Source organism: Astatotilapia calliptera, chromosome 22, assembly GCF_900246225.1.
Source record: "Astatotilapia calliptera chromosome 22, fAstCal1.2, whole genome shotgun sequence".
Lineage (NCBI taxonomy): Eukaryota > Metazoa > Chordata > Actinopteri > Cichliformes > Cichlidae > Astatotilapia > Astatotilapia calliptera.
Genome location: NC_039322.1, coordinates 25,546,971 through 25,573,284, shown reverse-complemented (window position 1 = coordinate 25,573,284; position 26,314 = coordinate 25,546,971). Strand labels below are relative to the sequence as shown.

Here is a 26,314-nt window from a genome sequence, read left to right as displayed (position 1 = left end):
AACAAAAATCACTCATCCAGTTAAGATCACTGGCAAAACCAGTAGATATGAATGGGTTTACAGGCTGTTCAGAGCTCTGCAAAATTCTGTGGACATGTAAGGAGCACTGGTTATTTCTCGCCAGTCAGTTTGATACCAACCAACCATTTTGCTACTTTTTCAATTCAACAAGGGTTTTTGTATGGCTGATCTTGTCAAGTGACCATGTGTGGGCTTTTGCTCCTAAACAGTTACACTCTAAGATGAATTCAAACACCTATCATCAGTGACAGAGTGTTTTACCAAAGTACACCAAAGCAAATTCATGATAATAATTAAAAAAATAATAATTTAAACAAAGCCTAATGAATGCTTAGAAGGCATATATTAATTCAATGATTTAGTTATTTTGCACCAAGCAAAACAGCGCTTAAATATTGTAAGGTAAGGATCGTACAATAATACAGAGAAAACCCCAACGAGCAAGCTTTTGGCAACAGTAGGAAGGAAAAACTCGCTTTTAACAGGAAGAAACCTCCAGCAGAAAAAGCCTCAGCAGGTGCCACCATTTGCCTTGACTGGTTGGGGGTGAGTGTCTCTCATCCCCAACCAATCGAGGAAACACTGGAAGAGAGTCAGAGTTTCAGTCGTGTAACTTACTGACAAATAGATGTAATGCTTACATGATTAACATACTATTTATAAAAAGATTTCCATTTAAACTGAAAAAGGTCCAGCCTGATGAAGAATTCTACACTTGTTTAAATACATTTTGACTTCTTAACCTGGAACACTTCACCTGCTACCAAGGACACTAGTGACTGGCACCTGAGTGACAAGGTGCCCACTGGGGACTCCCTTAAGAACAGGAAGCATGAATATCAATGTTGTCCTCGCTGGCTTCACTGCCCTTGCTGAACAGAGGAACCTGTGAAAAGGACGTAGCAAAAACTATGCCATTTTATAACATAGCAGCACAACGTGGGACTTCATAACACCCACTGAGACTCTGCATGCTGCATAAATGTTTACTGTACGTGTTAAGAACCAGGTGCCTTGCCTTTTGAGCTCCACTCAACATGTTCTCTCCCTCTCCCGTGGCAAAGCCAGTGAAAGCTATTTGGGCTTAGTGCCTATCAATGCCACAGTGAGGCCATTATGCTCCTGCTTGAACATCAGGCCCGATAGGAGTGATGCTAATCTACAGGGATCCATTACAAACTAACAGGAATTACAGCATAATGGTGATAATGATGGTTTTGTTTATGCTTGATACACTGGCAGACATCAGGAGCTTGGTAAGTTGTTCTGGATAAAACTGCATTACAGCTGTAGTCAACAATAATGTTCCTGAACATGTGTTTCGACTTCATTGCTTGTCATCACTTAATAATATGACAATAAGTGAACCTACAGCTACTTCCCACAATGCTTCTCTAATGGCTGTTTTAGACATGCTGGCCCTTCTGTCTTCTGTGAGGTCCAGAATATATATATATATATATATATATATATATATATATATATATATATATATATATATATATATATATATATATATATATATATATATCTTGTCCGGAGGAACACCAGGCCAGCTGCGAGATATAATCTCTCCAGGGTGTCCTCGGTCTGCCCCGAGGCCTCCTCCTGGTGAGACATGCCCGGAACACTTCACCCAGGAGGCATCCTTATCAGATGCCCGAACCACCTAAACTGGCTCCTTTCGATGTGGAAGAGCAGCAACTCTACTCTGAGGACCCCGCGGATGGCTGAACTTATCACCCCATCAGTAAGGGAGAGGCCAGGCACCCTTCGGAGGAAGTCAATTTCTGCGATCTCCGTCACTACCCACAGCTCGTGACCATAGGTGAGGGTAGGGACGTAGATCGACCGGTACAGTGCTTTTACACTCAACTCTCTCTTCACCACGACAAACCAGTACAGCGTCCGCATCACTACAGCTGCAGTACCAATCCGACTGTCGATCTCCCACTCCCTTCTCCCGTCACTCGTGAAAAAGACTCTGAGATACTTAAACTCCACTTGGGGCAGGAACTCGTCCCTGACCCGTAGTGGGCACTCCACCCTTTTCTTTTGTTTGTTTGTTGCCACTGCAGGAGAATTACACATTAAGGTAATGAATTATTCATAATCAAAGGTTTATTCAAGACCAAGAGTAAAATCTACTTTGTACAAGTGGGAGAGGTGAACTGACACACACACACACACACACACACACACACACACACACACACACTCACTGAGGCTGAGTTTCACCACTGAATCATGGGCTCAACAGGTGCTGCTCTCAGCTAGTTATCGGGTGTCCTGAGCACCGTCAGGGCTCTCTGGAAATTGTAGTTAATCTGAAGTGTTCCTATTGATTTTTGTCAAAGCTGTTCAAAATTCAAAATTAGGATTTGCAGTATTGATTACCGTATCCTTACTGAGCATGTGGGTGTTACCAAGAGCATGGCCTCCTAAACCATTAGAATTTAAAACAGAGTTTACTGACATGAAAATTTGAATTTTTAAAAATGTGACATTACGATTTCAAAGCATATTCATATCTATTATACACTGTATTTACAGGAGTTGATCACATATGATTTTGTGTTATTAGGTTAAAAAAAAAAAAAAGGAAGAAAGCATACAGACTAGTATTAGCTACATTTAAATTGTATTTAATTTGTGGTATGCTGACACAGACTCTTAAAATGATCTCCTCCACATTTATGAAAGCATTATAGACTACTTTTCTATTTTTTAAATTCAATCTACTGAGAAACTTTTTTTCACATTTCATTTTATTCTAATTAATACAAAGATAGCAGAAAATAATTAGCGAACAGAAATTTTCTCTTACTAGAAAGTCAAATAACATCTAGGCAACACTGAACTCAAGTTTCATTTTGGAACTGTTTTCCAACCATGAATAAACATAGAAATACTAACAGTTATTCAACGGGTAATGTTTGCTAGGACACTGCTTCAGTAACGTTGAGGTCTGGGCTCTGAGGAGGCCAGTCCATGACTGAATGTTCCACAATGTGCCTTGTAGACCATTTCTGATAAGCTTTGGTGAACAGAGGGGTCAACTGAAGGCACAAATGCATTTCTCAGGGCGTGTCTCAGGTCGTTGCTGGACTTTCTCTGATTTTTTAATCGCAATTTTTAGATACTGCTGTACTTTCTGCTACTTCTTTTGTCCTGCACTTGTCCAGATTCCTCAATTTTTTTTTAAGAAGACACTGGACACCATGCGAAGATATGCCAAACTGTTATCTTTGTCATTTTCATGTGTTTTTCCAAAATGCTGCTAGTAACAAAGTGCGTAAATTGTTCATTATGTGTATACACTAAACAGGTTCAACCCTTTATAAATTAACAAACAAGAAGGCAAAAAAAACAAACCAAAAAACCCCCAAAACAAAACAACAACACGCTGCTCAGAAAATAGTTAGATTGAGATACTGGGAGTATACTAATTCTGTAAAGCCAGGAGAACAATTGCTTAAAGTCACCTTTAAAAAAATATATAAAAAATTACAAAAAGAATTTGCTCATTGGAAGGAGATATGGACTGACTCAAGATTGCACTTGAACAGAATTGACTAAATTAACTAAAACTAAATAATTATGTGAACAACAAAGCAACAGATATGAAACAATTATTATTTTTCCATCATTTGTGCGATACCTTTATGAATTATCTGCTGGTCGCTTGAGAAGTAAACGTCAGAGGTGCAGCTATTAAATGGACAATCGACAAATGAAACAAGAACACCAGAACTCAGTCATTTTCCTCTGCTCCAGCACAACATGGATCTTAGGTTCCAAAGTCTACTTTAAGCCCTGATCATGACACACGTTAAACTACATGAGATTAATGGGAATCCTTTCAAAAGGAGGCTTTAGTTAATATTTACAGCAACACAAACAGCTTTCTGCTTCAAAAATATTAAGCTGTGCTTTCATGCATTTCATATTCTGTACAGTTGTGTACTGTATTTATTCTTATTGTATTCTAATTTTTGCCTCATAACTTTTGCACTGTCCACTTCCTGCTGTGACAAAACAAATTTCCCACGTGTGGGACTAATAAAGGTTATCTTATCTTATCTTATTTATTTATCCTATAACTGACAGGAGCTGCCTCTGCTCCTCTTGGGAGTGAGTGAGTGATTGATGCAGGCACGGAGAACACCACTGACTGCTGGAAGACCCAGTGCTGCACTGTTGTGTCCCCTGCGCACCCTTCACAAGGTGAAGCACAGGGGGAAGAGAAGATTATAATAAACAACCACAGTCACAGCCCCAAGGCTTTAACATGAAGCCTTTCCAGGGAATGCCAAAAATCTGACCCTTTCACTACAAAGCGAGACATGACCATATGAGACGTGTAAAATCGAAACTATGAAGCAAACTGCTTTACCCAGCTTGACTCATGATGAGCAATAATTTATGACTGTGATCCATTAGTATTTCCTAGAAACATGTTTCACTTCAGCAGGAGCAGAAACACATGTTTACAATGAAAAACTGAACCCCAATTCAGTCATTTAGTAAAAGGAAATAACATGAAACGTTTGAAGGAACAAGTGGATTTAGATAATCAGTGACTATCCCCCCCCCAAAAAAAAATTAAATAAATAAATACTGAACCAGTGCACTGTCCCAAGCTCCAGTTTGCTTCCAGAAATGCTGTCTTGGAAGGATTAACTAACAACACTGTTGTTTTTGTAGCAAAGTCAGCAGCCACAGCTGTCCCCAGATGCCCTGGAATCCAGCATCATTTTTAGCTCAGAGCAGTACAATAAATCTTGCCCTTTTGTAGGTACACACCATTTTCATCTCAACTAGTAATTAGCAACTGGTGCTACAGAAATCCAAACATACAACACAGGGACAGTAAAGTTTATCCATTTGGCAACCACACTGACATACAAACCAAGCCCACCAATTTAAGCTCAGTTGTGATTATGTAACATTATCAGTGCTTTTCTTCTCACGCATGATGTCATATTGGATTCTTTGCCAAGCAGGTTATGCAGAAATGTCCGAGCAAGGGGAAGGCGTAATGCAGACAGCGTAGCTGCCTTTTTCCGTTGCGTGTAGCGTGAGTCCGTTCAGAAAATCTCGCATTTTACTCCATGTTGCTCACAACGGTATGACGAAAATCTTTTTTTTTTTTTTTAATAAATGGGGGGAGAGGGGTGGTGGTGGTCCTGAACATACAGGGTTGTCTTTCTACACAAAAATGGGAATAAAAGTGCTCGTAGGTGGATGCTACACTGACCACAAAAAAGTGAGAAAGAAACAGTGTTCTTGAGCATGCGCACTTTCAGAAGAATTAATAAATATTGAAGTGCCAGATTTTTTTGAATGGAGGCTAGTTTGCTACAAAGAGCTGCTGAAGCCCCGAGCAACATCACGCGCTGCCGACTCAAACACTGACTAATCAATAACAAACCACGAGCAGTGATTCACACCTGTGTAAAACAGCAAGTTTGGGGGCTTTTAAACGGAGTGACTGGGTGAAAGGAGATAGCTGTTGCGATTTAAGGCACTGAATACTCGCACAGCAGCGTTTTCAAGCCGCAGCCCTGTCACAAGAAGGAAATACAGATTTAGCAAAACACCCAGGACACGCAGAGGCAGACCACTCCAATTTTTCCACATAATGCCACACACAGAGCCAAGGTGAGCTACTACGTTCGGCGTCAAGTTTACTGGAAAAAACCCACCATCCACGTGATTTCAAAATAAAACGGCGTCGTAAAAAAAAAATCCCAAACACTTCTCCTCCTGTGTTTTTTTTTCTCAACCACAGCTCCGCGCTGTTCACTTCACACACAATTTTAACACCACCCAGCTGCTTTTATCCCCAGTTACCCACGTATTCTACGTCACAAGGCGTTAATTTAGGCTGAAATCAATGCACTTCCTGTCCCTTTATGTTCACTTCTGACCGACTTGCCGCAGCTCACCACCATCACCTCCTCCCTCTCGCAGACAATGAATGAAGCCAGTTTTGGGAATGGGCAAGCCCACCAGCAGCTCAGGTAGCCGCGTACATTTCTATCGTGCAAGCAGGAAATATTACAAACGCATAAAAGCGTCCTCCGACTGCTCTGCCCGTGCTAGTCACCATATGTTGACTATATTTTAATTTTACCATTCATAACAAATAGCGACTAGAAAAAACACGCTGGATTACAACTATTTAGCAAAGGCGTGTACAATGCTACAAATACACTAAAATAGCACAACAAATGGTAATATTTCAAACAACGCCCCCTTGACACCATATATGAGCTTACATTACCTGCAGGATGCTCAACTTCACTTCCCTGCGGTGCGTCCACTGCTTCACCAGCTGCGTTAAGTCAACCGAGGTTGTCCGAGAGGAGACAGGAAATGACCAGATTTGCGTTCAAACTAAAAGCGAAAAAAAACCATGCCATTAGTCTTGTGGCGTTGACGGGACGAAAATAAATCGTCGCTTATTTTATTTACAAACTATAGCTTTAACGTTTGTTTGAAAACAAATAAATAAACCAAAGTCAATGGGCTTAGGTTAAAGCTTCACTCATGACAGCCAAATGTCACATTTAAAACCGGAATCGCCACATGCCATTCTAGCTAGCTTGTTACTAGCATAATTCAGTAACACCTCATACAGCACATCAGATAATAGTATTTATGCTAATTTATCGTAACACCTCCAGCTGCCGAATTCCGGCTCCCTATCCTGTGGACTCGGACAGAAGCTTTCTGTGTCACACCAGGCGGAGAAGAAGCGTAGTTGTTACCAGCTAACGTAATTAGTCCAGTCCAGATGCGGTAGTTGTAGCGGGACGAAGCGAATTCCCCCAAAAGTGTACGCTGTAATTTGCCATCGCGCTAGCATCATTGCTGTCAATGTCCGGTAAATTAAAAATGAAGTATTTCCGGCCATTGCTTTTCAAACAAACAAGCACAAGAAAGCAGGAACAGCTTCAATAGCCTTCAGTAATAATATTTCTGAAGTGAAGCAAAAATTAAGGCAACACCAGTCACCTCAACACAAAATCATTTGTAACTTATTAAGAAGTATACGTGAACCAGTAAAACAGGTTTTGCTAATAAACAGCAATAAAATCCGAACGTGGTGACGTTTCTGTGCAGTTATTCTGGTGGTCTAGTCGCTTAATTTCCGCTTTGCGTGTTTATTATTAAGACGAGCTTAACTGAGGGCTACGTCATGCCACCGCTGGAGCGCAAGACACAAACCTAGGCGCGCTACCAGGAGACCCGTCACCTTACAGTAATGTTACAGCCCAACAACATTAGACAAACAAACTACGTTCATGTTAAACTACATAATTTCTTTCCTGACGCGCGAGAGTTTATATATATATATATATATATATATATATATATATATATATATATATATATATATATATATATTTGTATTTGTGGCATGAATATTATATTCGTCATTGTGTTTTCTTAAATCAAAGAATGTGGACTTTTTCCGTTTTGAGTGGCTCGCACTGCATTTACAGCGCAAAATAAAACAAAATAGTGAAATGACAAAATAAGATTTAGAGAATGAATCGCTGAAACGGGTTGACAGCAGAATGATCTCATTCTTAATGCAGTCTCATTAGCAGGAGAGATGCAGTCATTAATTATGCAAAAACATATTTGACTTTATTGATTTGAATGCGCGGCACGGTGGTTAGCACTGTTCCCGCACAGCAAGAAGGTCCTGAGTTCAATTCCACCATCAGGCCGGGGTCTTTCTGTGTGGAGTTTGCATGTTCTCCCCGTGTTTGCGTGGGTTCCCTCCGGGTACTCCGGCTTCCTCCCACCGTCCAAAGACATGCAGCTTGTGGGGATAGGTTAATTGGATAATCCAAATTGCCACTAGGTGTGAATGTGAGTGTGAATGGTTGTCTGTCCCTGCGTGTTGGCCCTGCGACAGACTGGCGACCTGTCCAGGGTGTACCCCTGCCTCTCGCCCTATGACAGCTGGGATAGGCTCCCGCGACCCTGAAAAGGATAAGCGGAAGCGATGGATGATTTGAATACTGAAATTTAATATGTGAAACTTTTAAATATATTTTTACTCCAGGATTTTGCCTTCCTTTATCTTGATGTTTAGTCCTCATATGCTTGGATCTGTGATGAAAGTCCTACATGAGTGTAATGAAGACTACTGGGGCTGCCTATTAAAATATGTCGCAGGGCTCCAGGGCGGTACTTTTTGTTTATTTCCACATGGGTTGCCAGGTTCTTCAAACCCTCCAAAGACTAGAGGTGCAGTCACTGTTGACAATGGTGATGACGATGATGAGAAGGGTCTCCTAGGGAAATGCTGAGAATACCAAAGGACTACTGGGAGAGGAGAGCAGCGAGTCCCAATGACAGCATGATCCTATAACTGGCTTATGCAACTGATCAGCGCCTCATTCTGCATTATATAACAGCATTAGGTTGGCCTGCTGCTCATAGCTGAGCTGTGGATGCAGGGGCAGTCACCCACATCAATATGGGTCAATTCACAAAACCACAACTTTGACCAGAAATTCTGCATTTTGTGGTTTTTAATGTGTGCAACTGTACTAGCGCCAGATTACTCCCATAACCAGTCATTGCAGCAAATTAACCTGTTTAGTGACCTATGTCCACAAAGCTGTTACCTGTCAGCCTTATGGGAACACTGGCTTAATGTTATTGTGTCATGTTGTGATTTTTTTTTTTTGGTTTGTTTTTTTAACAAATTATGCTAAGAGTTTAAAATATCAATTTGTTTTGCCCTAAATAAATGTTGTTTACATATGTGTTTTGGTATTATGTAACTATTAAAAACTTAACCTGCTATAGAATGGTGCAGTTTGCACAAATTCGTTTTCATAAGAACTGGATTGATAATCAGTGGCAACAGATCTTATGGCGTGATGAATCCATATTTGAAATTTTTGGTTCCAAACCTTGTCAGTATGTGGGGAAGAGGTCAGGAGAGAGGTAGGACAGGGAGTGTATGTAGCGGAGGGGGGGGGGGAGGTTGTGAGTAACCCAGAGTGCAAGAAAATCTTATTTTTGTGTGGTTGGAAAAATATTCAAAAATGTCATGAGAACATTGAAGAGAAAATATGCTGTTCAGTCTCCAGGCAAGACTTTATAGGCCAGTCACTTGCTGCTCATCCCCAAAAGATAGCTTGAATAAACAGTTGTGTGTAAGCAGCTTGTTCAGGCTGATCTTGTGATGGGAAAAAGCACATTCCCCCACCACTACTTGCCAAATGGTTGTGTTTGTGCTGGACAAGAGAATTCCGCATAGAAGGAACACAGTGAATAACATCGTCACAGCACCATGTGATCAATGGAGGGCGAACAGTGAAGCATTTGGAAATGTCTGCCAGTCAAGAGTTCAGCAGGCAGCATAAAGTGTTTGAAGCCTAATAAATAAATTTGAAAAAGTCTATATATAAAAGTACAACACATCTTTATAGACTTTGCAATAATTAAAATCAAACAATGTTGCTAATCATGCTGGAGTTAAAGGGAGAACAGTACCATCTGCAGGACAGTAATATTACTGCATACAGGTTTAAAAGAATGTCAGCTTTATTACTTATATTGAGTGAAAGCTACATGTCAAAATTTTTTACAGATATCAAATGTGTGCAAAACATTTAAAGGGCACAATATGTGAAGTGGACAAAAGTGTGAAAAACAAAAACAAAGGGTAGCTCAAATACATCTTAGAAACCTAAACATGTTCCCATCAAACTGAAACAGAGTCAATGATTAAAAAAAGTATGATGTAAATGTAGTGAAACACCATTCCCCATAGAAGTCAGCATTCATTTGGTAATGACCTATAAAAGGCATATAGTGCTTTCAATTATATTTGCAACAGTGGAGAATGAGGAAAAATTACCTGAGGTGACAAACTGGAATGTGATTAAAGCTCTTAAGCTCTGTTTCTGTACAACATCCAAGCAGAACAAGTTTAAGCAAAAGCTTTCTTTACTTAAGGTACAAATGGCAAAAGTGCAGATGGCGGCTTTTAACTGAAATCCCTGTCAGGGAGCACCAGCGGAGCCACCAGAGTCCAGAGATAGAGGCCCAAGCCGATCCAGCTGGAGCTGATCTTCACCCAGACGGCTGGCATGCTGGACTGCATGGCGTGGTAGTCAGTGTGAGGCCTAGAGAATCACAAGAGACAGTCAGCACTGGGAGAGAAGCGAACCTCTTTAAGGTGTAGTGGCAGCAAACAGGACATACTTACTTGTACCAGTTTGTGAGCGTCATCATGATGTAGAGCGAGGCCAGAAAGAGACTGAAGTGGAAGAAGGAGTAGCTGTAGGTCACTCCATCTTCCTCATTGTCCACAGCCCGTCGGACTCCGTCCTCCCCCGCGGGGGCCTCTTCGCTGGCGGTCAGACCCTGACCTTCCTCAGTCTGCATCAGTCTGTTCACTTGAGCATTGTTGGATGAGCGGATGCTGTGATGGGGAACAGCATGAAAAACTCACTTTTCACAGACAGCAGCAAATTTCAGCAGCTTCTTATTGTGGATGCAGACAAACTGGTTTTGAACTGGTTTCCATTTTGAACTAAGTGAATATTTAGATTTCTTATGCATTTTTTTTCTACGTTTCTCTGTGTGGAGTTTGTGGCGTGTTTATTACAAAGTAGTTTTTTACAGCAACAATTCAATGCCACATGCAAACAAATAATTATATTTTTGGCCACTCCATTATTCACCAGCATGTTTGATGGGTCTTTTTGTATCTACCGAAGAAGAAATGTATCCTGCAGTTGTCTCTCTCTCAGTTGTCACATGAACTTTTAACCCCGTAAAAGTTTTCTGTTCATGGAGGTGATACTTTCTGAAATTTGGTGGTTGGGGCTTACAACACTGAACCTGTCTGATAAGTAAATATGAACACTCTGCGAGTACTTGACTAATCAGTTTTAGTCCAGATTGCAGGTAAAATCTGCTGGCTTACTTAAAGTTTTACATTCTGAGAGTCTGAATCCTCTTTACTGCTACTGCTCATCTCTCTTCCTGCACTGACTCAATGACCTTGCTTGAAAATCTCTATCAACAGCAGCACAACTTAAACATCCTCTATGCTTCCATATATGTTTTATTGTCTTTTTTTAAAAGCTAGTAGCATTTATGTACTACAACAATCCAGTATAGTCATTTGGATGAACAGCAGGGTTCCTTTTTTACACTTCCGCTGCTTAATCAACACAATCGTGTGTTTAACCATGTTGATTTGCTTCAATCTGAAGCATTTTTGATATTTTATGACCCCACTGACAGACAGAGCTTGATAATACATCAAACACTTCTTTTCTTTCAGCAGCAGCAGTAAAATACCTGGCGTAAAGAGTGCAGAACAGGAAAATGATCAATCCCACGATGCCTTGCGCATCCCACCACTGGGTGGTGCCGGGGGCTGAGGTGGGTCCTGGTGCTGGAGTTGGGCTGCTGGATTGGACCAAGCTCAACAGGCTGGGGTTACACTTCCGGTCTGAGGTGGGAAAGCAGGAAGTCGGGTGAGCACTAACAGTTAGCGATGAGAATTGTCTCCATTAAGACCACAACAGCATGTAGCTCTAAAAACATGTGTACTTGTTTTCTTTAGCTTTGAATACACTGCAGCCATACAGTGGCTCAATTATTGGACTTACTGGGGTTGTTGGTCATGGCTGACCAGGTGACATACATGGTGTAAAGGGAGATGAGGGAGGCCTGAAGCAGACCTGAGGTGGGCTGTGCCTCCTGTGGAGACGTGGAGAAAGCCAAACGTTAGAAAAGAAGGCAGCGTCTGTTAATCAAAGGTGTGGCCCTGCTCCTGCAGTCTGCATGTCTGTGTCTTTGGACATGATACTGAGCTTGCCCCTGCTACATCCATCTGAGTGAGTGTGTACAAAGCAGTTAGTGAATATTTTTTTGTAAAAATGCAGTTTGAGTGAAGCACCATCATAGTACCAGCCCACAAAGTCCTTTTATCATTAACACAAACCTCATTATCAAATAAAATCACATCAAGTGCAAGTAACTGAAGTTAGAAGTGAACTCAAACAAATTTAATTTAACATTACACTGGACAGCTGTAATAGCCTGAATTAGTCACCTGATTACTGATCTTTTCTCATGAGAAAAGTCTTTTCAGTGATTTTTTTCTCACTTTCTTTGCTACGGCACAGTGAGCGGCAGACAATGCTCCAGTGAAGTTGTCGGGGCTTTAACATACGGTGGCCCTGAGAGGTCAAATGCACCGCAAACAGAAAAGCGCTCCAAAAGCACACAAAACACAATGGAATTGAATAAAACACACTGCAAAGAGAGAAAAAAAAATGATGCAAAAGCTACAAAAAAATAATTACAAAACACAACAGCGTTTCTGTGTTCAACGTTTCTGGGGAGACAGTACCATGACAGAACAGCTGTGGAAGTGACAAGCTAACAGTGAACAGCTAATAGCAAATGTATCTACGGTGTTATATGAATCATGTGTTTAAAACTTGCATCTTTTTCTCCCTACAACACTGATGAACCCTCAGTTGCTTCTAAGTGTATCTCAGTGCAATCCTTTCTGTGATTTCTGCAGCTGGTCCGTGGTGTTATTGCGACCCCAGAATCACTGCTGTCGTGTTTTGCAAGTTTTTTCTTAAGTTCCAATCCGTCTGACCTCTCAGGGCCACCACATTAACGTGGCAGCAGCTTTTTCTGTAAATTATAGAAGTCTATCTCCTCAAGTTTCTACATCACCTGGACTTTGGGCAGAATGGACACAATGGACACAATGATGCAGAATATGAGGTTGAGGCTGATGAAGACTTTGTGCTCTGTGCAGTCGTCAAGTTGGGTGTAAAAGATATAGAAGAGCACAATGGCTGTAAACGCCAAAGCGTAGTTGATGAAGGTGACGGAGAGGAGAGCTGTGGGGACAACACAAGAACAGAATCAGAGACAATCGTTTTAAAGTGCTGGGTCGTATAGTAACACTGACTCACTGAAGTATCAGCTTCTTGATCAAAATCCTAGACTTTTACAGCACAACCTCAAAGTTAGTTCAGTGGCTTTTATGCAGATAAATTATCTGTATAATGATTAAGGAAAAAAAAAAAAAGTAGTACATGTAGTATTATACATAGCCTAATCTTACATAATATCCCGTACTATCCCTTATCTGGGAAACTCCAGCTTCTCCACAGAACTATCACTTGAAGATCTGGTAGTATTATACCTGCAAACCAGCACTTGGTGTTTCCTTCCTCCGCCTTCTCGAGCCAGGACTGGTTCCAGGAATGGGCAAAGTCAATCAGTAGGATGAGCTGGATGATGATGAAGATGAAGGAGCCCACCATGCCGAAGTAATACCACACTTGTAGCAGACAGAATGAGATCGGTTAACTTTCCACAAGTTTGCTCTCTGTGTGGTGTTACAGACATTTGTTTACAACAACATGAATCTGGATCAGGAGCATCGTCATTAAAATCTGATCAGGCCTAACAGATAAGACACGTTTCCATGGTAATGCAAATTCATGTGAGATAAGCCCTGTACTGATAAACAACTCTGAAAGATCTATCACAACAAAGCTAAAACTTTTATACTGAAAGACTTAATTTTATGAGTTACTGACGTTAGAGCTCAGCTCTCTTCTCTGTCGCTGTCCAGGAATCTGTCAATGCTGCATAGCATTGTGGGAAATTTATGCCAAGACTACTGGGTTCATACCAAGTTTTAGACATATCAAAAAAAACATGTAGATACTACTGAATGTCATACTCTACATCAGTTATGGACTAATACACTAAACAATACAATGGTATGTAACTGAATACTAATATAAGTCCCCACTTTAAGTTTCCATTTTCACAGAATTTCAAAAAGTTTAACTACGGGCATTAAGATTCAAGCTCGAATTTTATCAGAACTGTCCTCACTGTGGCTAAAACCATACCTGTATTAAAGTCTCCATCTGGAATGAAGAACGCTCCCACAGTTATACCAACCAGCACCAGAAACTTGAAGAACCAGAAACTGAGGGAAAAAAAATCAATGTTATTCCATCTATGTACACACAGCAAACCGGTTTATCAGTGTTTGTGTAAATGCATTCTTAAAAGGTGCAGTGTCCACGTTTGGCCACCAGAGGGCAGCATGCTGTGGCAACGTGGAGCAGAGAAAACAAAGCTGCAGCACTAACCCGTTCTGGATGGCTGCTCGGGGATCCTTGCTGCTGCGCACTCGGATCATGATGATGGAGAAGAGGAAGAAGAAGCAGGCCATGGCAAAGCACATGCGGTACACAGACTTGTAGCCCACGATGATGTCACAGTTCACCTTGTTCTCTATGCCAATTATGTGCGAACCGCCGACGCAGAACCCTGGAATCTGACGTGAACGCAAATAGGAAATTAAAGGGTGAAAGGGCAACGGTGGGGTACAACTGATTCATCTAGATTTATCAGGAAGCTCTGGGATAAAATAACCCAATTCAAACATCCAGTTAGGTCACTTTGAAATATCTGTGTTGATGGATTACAGCGGTTAATAAACTGTTTTCATAGCCATTAAATCTCATTCAACCTTTTTAAGATTTTCCTCCATGCCTGGCAGAATCATGATGATGGACACCAGCGTGCCCAGCAGCAGCAGGAAGGAGAAGGCCAGCCGGCTGATGGTGGAGTTGTATGTGGAAGGGCAACATGATGACAGCAGGCAGGAGGCCGAGCCGCACAAACAGGATGCCTGGAGAAGGACGAAAGAGAGAAATATCAGGACAGCTTCATATTTTATGCAACTCAGGGATTGGACTCGGGGGGTGTAGGATAATCAGGATAATGCATGCATGGCTTGCAAACACTGTGGTTAGGAGGGGGGGAAACAAAAACAACAAAAAAAGATACTGCTGCTGCTGTCAGGGGCAACCATCTTTCTCTTTCTTCTGCATGTTTTCAGGAGAGCAATGACAAGCCATTTTTTCCTTCCTGTGGTACTAATCAAGTCTGTGATTAGAGATGCCACCATAACAAATCTCTCCTCCTGTCTGTTTCTGATCCGGCGCTGCAAACCGGATCACGCAGGACTTCTGCATGATTCACGCGCTTGCTGCTGAGAGGTGCATGAAGCACCGAGGCGGAGACTGTAGCTGAGAGCAGCCATCCTTCACTAAATATAAGCATGCTCCAGAGGACACGAGCCCAGGGTGTAAACACTGCAGCTGCGCTGAAAAGCATTCGGTTTCTACGGCTGAGCCGGGCCTGTGCCACAGAGTGCTGGCAACAAACAGCATGAACTGAACAGCTGACCAAGTCAGTGACACATGTATTAAACCCAATCGTGAAGTTTCTCCAAGACTGCCAGAAGAAACCGGCTGTGATTGCCATGCATGTCAGCTAATTAAATATTTTGGTTTTACTGTACAACATGAGAAAAGGTGAATGGCAAACTTCAGCACACCTAGAATCTCTTCCAGAAGGTGGATTTAGTGCCACATTTAGAGAAAAACCGCTTGAACGGCAGTATTTGGTATGACCACCTTCATTCTTTAACACAGCCTCATCACTCTTAGGCAGGCTTTCTTGTCATTTCCTTCATCTGCAGGAATAGTTCTCCAGGCTTGCTGAAGGTCATTGAAAGCTCTTCTTTGGATGTTACCAGCCTTTTACTTTGTTTCCTGTCAGGATGATCCCACTGCTGCTGCTTCACTAATGTTGAGGTCTGAGCTCTGCGGAGGCCAATCCATGACTGGTAGTGTGTTCTGTTTTTATCCAGGAACACCAGGAATCGGCAGTTGTTTTCTTTGCTAATGTATCTGTTATGTGTAGACACAAAAATGGTTCAACTCTCTGACTAAGGTGCCTTTTTATGCTTGAATAATTTTTAGGTCAGCGTTACTGTGTCAACAAACAAAAAGATAAGCAAAACAAAAAAAACACTCCCCATTAAATAAACAGGTACAACGATTGGACTAACAAAGAGAGTGAAAAAGCAATGTCTGGCTTCTTGAAATCAGAATACTGCACTATTTTTCAAACTGTAGTCATTTCCACATTTCCAGCTCTTAGAAACTGCAATAAATCTCAGACTCTGTCCTTAACAGCATGAATGATTTCCTCTTCTTGGCAAATGTGGTCATCAGAATGAGAAAAAAAAAGTTTCGGTTTTGGTTGACGTGATCTATGGCTCACCATCACAACGTATTCCTGCGCCCAAAACACACCACTGTTACTTTAGATGACACCGCGATGAGGAAGCGACGACATCTGAGTGTGTTAAAAAGTCAAAAGTTCAAAAGCTGCGACCTTGGATTTTGTTTTAGGACATTCGTTCGCTACATTTTCCTTGCAGAACCATCTCTCATACTTTAAATGTTCTAACATGTGACAGGATTTAATGTTAGCTACCGACCCTGGATCCGATATTTGAATATGGCAGTTAAAATAAACAAATAAAATGTTAAAGTAGTGCTTGAAAAACTCAAAATGACGTTGTCTTGGAGGTTTTGTATATGCTTTGAAACACGGATCACAATCTTCAAATTGCCGAGAGGTAATCTAATCAGTTCCCACTGAATGACGTCTTCACTTACGTTTGATTTCAGTTTGAACAAGTCATTAAAAACGTTGGTTTTCATCACAATATGTTGTGTCAGAAGTCTCAAAAACTAGATCATCATTTGCACATGAACAGCACAAACAGTGATGCTGTTTTTTTAATGTGGCACGTGACTTTATATCTGGGGAAACTCCGGAAACTCCACCTTGGACAGCTAGCTGCGTCGTCTACTGATGTACTGACTGAAATGATGTGGGTCGTAGCCGCAAACCTCTCTCCACGTGTCTAAACTCACCATTCATAGTCACTCTAAAACACTAAACCAAGTTACTCACGTTATCTGCTAAAACGCTTCAGAAAGTTGATAATTCCGACGTCCCTCGAATCCAACTATCCAGCACAGATTTCTTTAGAACATTAAAGAAAGTATAAGATCAAAGTAAATGTCACAGGACATGTGTAGTGTTGAGTTTGTCAGTAGGCTAAAGGAAACGAATCTAATTTTAGCGGTTTCACTTGAAGTTGTGTCATTTCCCTTGCCTAATGTCGGCCTGCCTAGTAAAGCAAGGCAAAAGAATTAGATAAAAACAAAGAAATAAAGACGTTTAAAAACTACTACGTATTTCATTTGCCAACACGACAACTGGCAAATGTATACTTACACAACTTCCGAGTGAACCCAGAGCCAAACAAGCACCCATGATGTTTTAATTCCGTAAAAGTCTCGGTAAAAGTCCTCAAAGCTCGAAAAGTTCAGGAAGAAACTGACGCAAAACAATGGAGTCAGGTTAATTATGCGGAACACAGTGACAGACGTCCGCACGAGATTTTCAAATTAAAAAAATTCTTTGTCTGCACGTACACAATTCAGGGATAATCCATAACTGAAAACACAAATATTTCAGTTAATCATACATTTTTGCATTAGTTTACACCCTCATATGAAATACAAATAATCCGCGGAACGTTCTGTTGCTGTTAAAACTGTGGCTGCTCTGTTTTACTTTGACGCCTAATCGACTGTACTTCCGGCACTGTTTGGCTAAATTGGGTAAAACTGCGCGCAGGACAGTTTTCTCTGGGGCGTTACTGTTAATAACCAGATATTTGGCTTTTGGCCATCCAAAACCTATTGTGATTGGATCCGTGAGTTGTCCCTCCAGAAATGTGGCCAATTATGTGCTAATGCGCAATAGCGAAAACGCCCTTCTTTTACAGGCCTTCAAACACCTAAACCCAAACGTATATCACGTTTTCTTAGAATTCCCTACTAAATTTCTCAGTGAACTATGGTCAAGTAAAAAGAATAGTCATTAAAAAAGCAGAAAGACAATATTAAATAGCATTATTATTATTAACAATGATTTTATTATATGAAAAACATGTTTCCTATTATGTTGTATAGCATATCTGTTTTAATGAGTGTTCTCTAAAACCATAGGGTGTTGTGTCGTCATCCATTTTATTGACATTTTAATTCTAGTGATCATTTTATAGTGTTCCTTTAAATGCCTTAACATTTAATGTCATAGTGGTAAAGAAATGTTAAATACATGTTTATTTGATTTATTACAGCTTACAGCACAAATAAAAAAAGAAAAGAAAAAGTAAAAGTAAATTTAAAAAAAAACTGAAGGTGAGTTTAAAGCAGTAGGGTGCAAACCTCCATCTGTTTGTGTGCCTGACCTTCAGGGACGCGGTGAAGGTGTTCAGCTGTGAGTAATTTGTTACGGTGCAAGGATCTATTTTCCGCCTCTTCACACTTGCTTTCTCTACCAGATAAAAAGATGTTCAAATCAAACCCTTTGATACATAAAATCATGACTATAATCAATCCGATGTGTCCTGTCATTAGACTTGTTCTAGATGCCATTTGATAATAAGAGGTCCACTGAACAACGTATTTAGAGTGTAAAATTGCCTGTTGACTAAAACAACCTCAGAAAGCGCTTTGCCATTACAGCATCGCTCTTCTTCTCTTAATGTTTTAAGGTGGAAGCCTTAAACAGCCTTGGCATGCATATTGCAGTCTCACTGCAATCTCTGCAGTAGGAAGGATTGAAATATTTGTGGTATTTAGGACTAAAGACATATGGTGGACTTATCTGATTTAGTCAAAGGGCATGTAAACAAGTGATACTGCTTCTGATCATCTGAACGTATAAAAAAGGCGCACCCCTCACTCATAAAACAATGGTACAAACCTTTGAGCCACAAGACTAAGCCCAGAAAAGAAAAGTAACAACGGAAATTGTAGCAAATTACCTTCAAAATAAAATAAAGCTATTCAGATCAATGACTGTAGAAAACAGATTACAGAAGGCAAAATCAATAATATTAAGAGGTGGAATCTGTTTTGATCACGATAATTGGTTTGTGTTGATTTCATGATTGTTAAACATCTGCGATAATTTTGTCATGAAGGGTTTTCAAAAATTAAGGAAGAGAAGAGGGTCAATATCTATTTGGTAAGTAGAAAATGATACAGTAGCCAAAGGCTTACAAAGGTTATTATGTAAGGTTGCCATTCTTGTACACTTGTGTTTTGGTTTGCACTTTGCACCTCCTTACACTCAGCTGCACAAGTCTGCCCTTTAACTTATGTTATTGTTGTTGTTGTTGTTGTTGTTATCAATAATAATAATAATAAATCATCTATATGCTATTTGCATATTTTTAATTGGTTGTTTTCACATTTTCTATTTTATTTAGTCAAACTCTTCAAGCTTTCCAAATCCCTCCTGCTTGTTTTTAACTTTTTATGGCTGTCACTGTCGTCCACTAAATACAAAGCGGATTTGCTGTCATTGTAAAATTACTTGACATTACAACTAAGTACTGCTTTATTTTTTTAAATCCATATATTCAATGAATCTTTCTGTTTCTGTCATCTTGCCTTTTTCTAACGCTTGCTGTTGCTCTTATTTTGAAGGCCGAGTTACCCTCTCTTCCTGTATCTCCCGGCCTAAGCACGTGCGTCTTGACCCGCCTCCTTGTTGCCGCTGCTGAGCGCGCAGTGAAGCGTTCCTCTGTCCGTGTGCTGTCACCGCTCATCATTTAGTCCACCGTGCCGCGGGTCCGGCGCTGTCATCTGGAATGAGGCGGTGTGGTGTGTCGTATCGGACGGACTCCTTGACACTGCGCACATTCTCTTCTTCGTCCCTGCGGAAGATGGTGGCTGGCGGCTAATTCCAACTTCTTACTCCTTGGAGGTCCCTTATGCCCCCCCTCGCCTGAAGCGCACTGAAATCAGTTGGTGAGTGTTCGTCGTTGCGCACATATACCTACACTTGTTCTGCTCTACAGGTAGGACAGCAGACTGTTGCCTGCTCATGTGCCTCCGAGGCAGACTGCAGGAGAGCTGCTGGTTCCATAGATTAAAGGCAGGGTGGAATTATTGTGGCATGCTGGAGCCATTATGTGCGCCGAAAGTGATTAAAAAAGAGAGAGAGAAAGCAACAGGAGCATCGACTTATCTGCCAGCAGCACTCACATCTGGCACCAGCTGAAGGCTCGTTCAAACCGAACAGCACCTTATTGTAAACGTTGACAGGTGTCAACTCCAGCAGCCTACCTGTCAACTCCGTATGAGCTGGTAGCACTGAGCGCATCAGCTGTTCACATAAAAATGCCACAGGCTCCCAGCAGCGAGGTTGATGGTAGCTGGATTATCTGCTTTGGTTTATTAAAAGGTGGGTAAACTGTGACCTTCAGGCATGAAGTGTTGAGATAATTCTCAGGCTGCGTTTAAAATGATTGAAAACAATGATGGATGTTCGCAGGAGAACAGGCTTTTGGTTTCATTTTAAAGGAGACCTTTTTTTTCATAAGGATACAGATACATAATCTACCACAAACATCACTACAAGAGGCTGGAAACTCTAAACCTTCACTAAAATTAATCTTTTATAATGCTTCATACCTGCCTGTTATATATTAACAGGTGACACTGTTAAACCCTTTAATCTACTAAACTCTTAATAGCCTTGCTATGTTTGTCCTTATCCATGAGTTTCAGACCCCCTAGTGAGCAAAGGGCCTTGAACAAGCCTCAGTCTTTATGCTTTGGTGAAGCTAAACATGTTCCCAAAAACAGCTCAGGATTTAAAACCCTGTCTGCCTGCCTCTCTGTGTTGCATCGTCTTGCACGAGCTCTGTAGTGAATCATAGTTGTACAATGTCAGGTAAAGAAATTGCAGTCCGGGGTCGGCCTGGGTGTTAGCAGAGCCTTCCTATTTTTCATAGTCATTTTAGCTCCGAGGCACTTGGTTTCAATTTATGATTTCTCCCTGTGTTAATTACATCACCATGAGGTCATGTTTGAGAATCAGCCTCAGTTCTGATCAGTAGCTGGCACCAGTGGGGCTTTTTTTTGGCCTCTGTGATGCAGTGATACCTGTCAATCACGCTGTGTGGGCAATGCGGTCTCAAACCAGTGGCTCCCTTTGTTTTTCACAAAACCACTAAAGGAATGTGAAAATTAAACTCTTGATTTTGCTGAACCTCAATAGCAGTGGATGTAGACACATATATAGTTTGTCTTCATTAAATTAAAATTGACTATATTCAAAGATGTTGGGCTGCTATTTGTTATGAAATGGAATACTTTTAATTTTATTTGTTCTTGGATAGGTAAGGCTCAAAGTGGCCCGCAGAGCTTTCTAGTTACTCTATTTCAATGTGGGCCTACACATTTTTTCTTTTTCACTGTTGTTCTGTTTTTCTAGTATTTAAAATAATCAAATATTGCAGTGATTATAGTTAAATAATCCTCCTAACCAGCCAACTGCAGAATAGTCACATGTGGTAGAATATTAATATATATCGATAGGTTAATTTATACTTAATAGGCGGTGGCGACTTCATTAAGATAAGATTAGACCTTAGAGTATAAAGCTCCTTGAGGCAACTGTTGTTGTCATTTTGACACTGTATAAATAAAACTGAATTGAATTAGACAGCATGTATTTTATTTATTCAAACATCGGAAAATTTGTGACAACAGTTAAAAATGTTTTTGAGACAATAGACATGGCTTAATAAGCAGGTATTATAACGCTCCATTATGTCTCAAGGCTCCGTACCTTTTTGTTTTTTATGTAGGAAATTGTTGTAAAATAGCGCTTTTGTAAGATTACCAAACCCTGCCCGTGTTGTTATTAATTTTTATTCATTTATTTTTGAGTTTTGGTCGTGTTTATTGTAACTTATTCGTTCTTCTACAAAAGGAATCCTTTTGATGTTAAAAAAAAAGACCTATTGTAACCTTTATACTGTATAGTCACAGCAGTGTTGGCAAACAACTGCCTCAGCAAGATTAGCATTTATCTAAAGTTGTGTTTCTAGCTATTTGAAGAATATTGTCATTACTTAGTGGGGCTGTTTAGGTTTCATTCAACTCCCAGTATGATACCAGGAATTTGGAAGTGGGTAACAGTTGCGTAATTCTCGGTTTAAAACAAAAAATAGAGCCGATCTGATTTTTATTGGTAGGCCAGTATTATTGACCGATGTTAACTATTTGCTGATCTATTTGCTAATAAGGGAAAATTTAACATTGTACATTATTTTACGTTGTACAGTTTTCCACCAGAGGGCACTCAGCAGTATTAGGAAAACATACGTTTGCAACCCCATACATAAACGCAGCAACCAGCTAAATGGAGAGCGTCAAAGAGTATAGTACACATAACAAAAGTTAGGGAAATCTGTTTATGTTTCGTGTGTCTAAAAGAGCAAAAAAAACAAAACCTGGCTGATATATTAGAATATTTTGGATTTTTAAAATCACCAAATATTGTTACTGACATTGATCTTAAAAATCCTATATACATATAATCCTATAATATAGGATTATATGTATATAGGACCTATATACATATAATCTTATATACATTGGGCTTTAACCAAAATGGCAAATGAGTTCCATTTTATGACAGAAGCCTGGGTAATGAACAGCATCTATCTTAGGTTATGAGCTACTAGTAACTTGGCCTAAACAAGAAACTTTTATTCTTGTTCATGCTCTGCCAACTCTGGTCAGAGCAGATAGTTATTGTGCTTGTGATATTCCAAACGTGTTGCCACCTAGGAAGTTGCAGAATACCCTCTGGTAATTTGTTGAATGCTGGTGCCAATAGATCACCAAATAGCTAAGATCACCCAATAATATCGGACTGCCAATAAATCAGTCAGGCTCCACTTTTTGCTAAACAGTCTCAATGAGAGCAGTGCGAATAAACCAAAACAAATGAACAGCGAAACCAAAACAAGTAGCTAAAATAGGCTCAAAAGCTTTGTAAAGCTGCTTACATAAGAGGTGTCACTTTTAACGTATGTTGTTGGCTTACATTTAGCTTTAAATGAATTGACCATTTTGTTACATTAAAACAAATCTTTCTTAAATAGTGATCATACCAGCTCTGATGTTGGTAAAATACAAAAACATAAAAGTTTCGAAGCTTTTCAAATGTACTTGTGTAAGCATTATACGATGCAGGAGTGGAAGGATTGTACTGCATCCTGGTCTTTCTTGAGAATCAGTCTTCACGTCACTTTGTTTTAACATTGATGATGGCCGACAGATGATGGCATCACACCATGCTCTCCTCCCACCCGTTGTGATTTCGCAGTCCCAGAAGTGCCAGATGTGGTTCGTTGCTCAGTCCTTTATCAGTAACCTCCTGAAAACAGTTCCAGTCAGCATAATTTTATCTTTTACAAGAACCAAGCATGCCAATGTTATCAGTAATCAGGTGACTGCTCTACCTATAAAACTGTTTAATCTTCAGTGGCCTCCACATTGCTGAGCAGCTTATCTTCAGCTCTTATCTAACAGTTCCTCTCATTAAAAGCCAAGACTGAGTAAGAACTAGCGTGTATCGAAGTTTAAGCAACACTGATGATCTTTAGACCAAAGATATTAAAAGCTGATGTGTTGTGTTGAGCAAAATTCTGTAATAATTCTCAAAACTTGAACATTTTGTTGGCAAAAAGATTAGAGGGATTAGTTTACAATATATGATAAGTGGACTGGTTTTTATATAGCGATTTTCTACTTGAGCACTAAAAACACACTTTAGATTGATTCTCAACAGCAACTTTAATGACTAATTTATTACAGATTACGCATTAACAAATTTACAGTATGGAGGTTAGCTATAAGCCATTTATCCAGCTAAAATGCACCATTGTCGGTAGTTCTAGTGTTTAGTTTTTTTTTAATGTAATTAGGTAGTCTAACGAGGTAGTCCTGCTGCTAATACCACAGATTGTTTTAGAGGTGGGAGAAAATGTCATACTTAGCCATACTGCTAAACTATTGCAATACTTTTATGATATTAAAAGTTAGATTAAAAATTGCTGTTATTCTAAAAGGTTCATCCACCAATTTAACCCACTAGAGCAGGGGTGGGCAATTCCAGGCCCCGAGGGCCGGTGTCCTGCAGGTTTTAGATCTCACCTTGGGTCAACACACCTGAATCACATGATTAGTTCGTTACCAGGCCTCTGGAGAACTTCAGGACATGTTGAGGACCTAATTTAGCCATTTAAATCAGCTGTGTTGGTTCAAGGACACATCTAAAACCTGCAGGGACACCGGCCCTCGAGGCCTGGAGTTGCCCACCCCTGCACTAGAGTCACTATTTAATAACTTATAGTGGTGGCATTTATCATCTTGCAGTAAAGAAGATGAAACTCAGAGGTTGTAAATGGCAAACAGCAGGAGAAAGCTAACAACAGAGCCACTAAACTAATCCGATGCATTATTAAAACTGAATGATAACGATAGACACACACACCAATACCATAATGGAGTAATGACATCATGGCACTTTGACTTTTTGGAGATATTGTTTTCTTATTGGGTTATACAGATATTTTAATATGTAAGTAACAATACTGTAATCGAAAGGACCCGACGCGACTCAGAAGGTCACGTTTTGCTTTTTATTATATTCACAGTGTTTCTGTGACTTTTCACTGTGCGCTTCAACACTTTGCAGTGCTCACTGTTCCGACTTTGCACCAGCTCTTTGCTCCAGCAGCTCTCTCCTCCTCTGCGGCCTGGCCGCTACTGAAATAGGGAAGGCATGATTAGATGATGCTTGCCGGCTGCGAAAACCAACCTTCCCTGACACCACATTCTGAACCCGCTGCTCCACTCCTTCCCTGCAGCTGAGCCACAAACCACACCAGCCACAGATACATTTAAATAATAATTGTTATAAAAATCTTTATGATAAAAAACACATATACACACTCACAAATGACATGTTCATCAGAATATTAAGTACGCTAATGATCAATCAGACTTTATTTATGCAGCACTTTGCAAAGAAATCAACTCGGCTCAGAGTGTTATAAGTAACTGACAAAATCTTGACAAAAAAATCAATGCATTTAGAAATGACCGTATCCACAAAGCTGATGAATCTAATTTTGAAAATGATCAGCTTGTTTCAATTTCAGTTTATTTTTATTTATATAGTTGCTTTAAAGCATTTTATATGGGAAGATAAAGAACCTACAACCTTAAAGAGAAAACACCAACAATCAGACATTCCTTTATGACAAACCTTTTGGCAACGGCGGGAAGAAAGAACTCCCTTTTAACAGGAAGAAACCTCTAGCAGAACTTGACTCAGAGAAGGGCAGCCATGACAAGTGATAGTTATCCTGCTGGAGGCACTTTGTTAACTTCTTTTAGTCCTTTGAGATTCAATAACCCCAACCCTATGTTTTGGAGATGGAAAAAACTAAATTTGGAAAAAAAAATTAAATAGCACCCCCCTCAGTTTGGAAAGGATTACAAATCTATTAGGGTTTACATTTGCCAAAATAAATCCGCCTTGATGATCCCCAAGAATTTTGGGAAAATATTCTGCGGACTGTTGAGGTCTGTTTCATTTTTTGGAAGCTTTCTGTTACATCTGACATGAAACTAACAAAGAATGTTATAAAAAATAACATCACACCAACAGTTAAACATGGTGGTGGTAGTGTGATCTAGGGATACTTTGCTGCTTCATGACCTGGACAACTTGCCATAATTGATGGAACCACGAGTTCTGCTCTCTATCAGAAATTCGTAAAGGGGAATGCTCAGAATGTTTCAGTGAGACTTATGCTCTGGCCCTTCTTTCATAGCTCAAGACTGAAAGTAAAGGACCACGTGTTGTTTTGAAGCTGCGATGTGTGAACACATCTGCTGTCTGCCTTAAATTTGTGCTCGAAGATGGATGAAGTTTTGATGAAGATGGGCCCACTTTTAAAGTTGGAATTTCGACTCTCTGCTGCAAGAGAGAGACGGCAACAGCTAACTGTCGCCTGTCGCTAACAGTTTTACCACCAGGTGCTGAATGCAATTCCCATTGATTATGGGGTTTGCCTATTTGAGGTTGGAATAGGGCTGAACGATATATCGCATTTGCGATAATATCGCGACATGATCAAGTGCAATTTTCTAACCGCAAAGGCTGCGATTATACTCTGGACATGTCCAAATTCATGGGCTGGATCCTCCTGAGGCCGCATTTGTAGACCGATTACGTCACAGCGACGCGCCGAAGGCTGTCCAAATTACTACCATATCCCAGAATTCATAGCGCGGCCCAGCCAAACTCCAGTTTCCAGCAATGGCGGCCGCTACTGAGTTTTAAAATTACTCATACTAATCTTTCAGGGTCACAAAATAAACTTTTAACATATTTTCAGGCGAGAAAGTAGTTGTGTAAACATCAA

General features: G+C 40.3%; 3 protein-coding genes across 5 annotated transcripts in view; 1 reads left to right on the top strand and 2 right to left on the bottom strand.

Annotated features, from left to right (window-relative positions):
• Positions 1–6,923, bottom strand: part of hivep3a (HIVEP zinc finger 3a) — a 59,474-nt gene extending 52,551 nt beyond the window's left edge. For 2 of the 3 annotated variants that reach the window (XM_026155767.1, XM_026155768.1), the window contains exons 1-2: positions 6,708–6,923; positions 6,311–6,423 (exon numbers count right to left, since the gene is read on the bottom strand). The gene's annotated coding sequence lies outside the window, so the exon portion shown is untranslated. The remainder of the gene's footprint in view (positions 1–6,310; positions 6,424–6,707) is intronic. The other variant, XM_026155769.1, reaches the window with a different exon arrangement.
• A 2,658-nt stretch (positions 6,924–9,581) lies between these two features.
• Positions 9,582–17,357, bottom strand: serinc2 (serine incorporator 2). Its single transcript, XM_026156709.1, has 10 exons — positions 17,233–17,357; positions 14,600–14,761; positions 14,217–14,404; positions 13,971–14,050; positions 13,250–13,387; positions 12,772–12,941; positions 11,688–11,778; positions 11,374–11,527; positions 10,271–10,486; positions 9,582–10,187 (listed from the first exon to the last, which is right to left on the bottom strand). Exons 1-10 carry the CDS (start codon positions 17,269–17,271, stop codon positions 10,049–10,051), a joined length of 1,377 nt encoding a protein of 458 aa, XP_026012494.1. The 5' UTR covers positions 17,272–17,357; the 3' UTR covers positions 9,582–10,048.
• Positions 17,358–19,477: 2,120 nt separating this feature from the next.
• The window catches only part of pkib (protein kinase (cAMP-dependent, catalytic) inhibitor beta), a 29,131-nt gene continuing 22,294 nt past the window's right edge, over positions 19,478–26,314 (top strand). The window contains exon 1 of the mRNA XM_026156552.1: positions 19,478–19,826. The gene's annotated coding sequence lies outside the window, so the exon portion shown is untranslated. The remainder of the gene's footprint in view (positions 19,827–26,314) is intronic.

What these genes read in the sequence shown, in the direction of transcription:
- serinc2 (XM_026156709.1), bottom strand. Translation starts at nt 17,271, where the DNA reads ATGGGTGCTTGTTTGGCTCTGGGTTCACTCGGAAGTTGT. An exon ending in CCATTCTGCCCAAAGTCCAG is followed by an intron (nt 11,779 to 12,771) that starts GTGATGTAGAAA and finishes ACGTCTCCACAG; the next exon opens with GAGGCACAGCCCACCTCAGG. An exon ending in TTCTGCACTCTTTACGCCAG is followed by an intron (nt 10,487 to 11,373) that starts GTATTTTACTGC and finishes TCCCCATCACAG; the next exon opens with CATCCGCTCATCCAACAATG.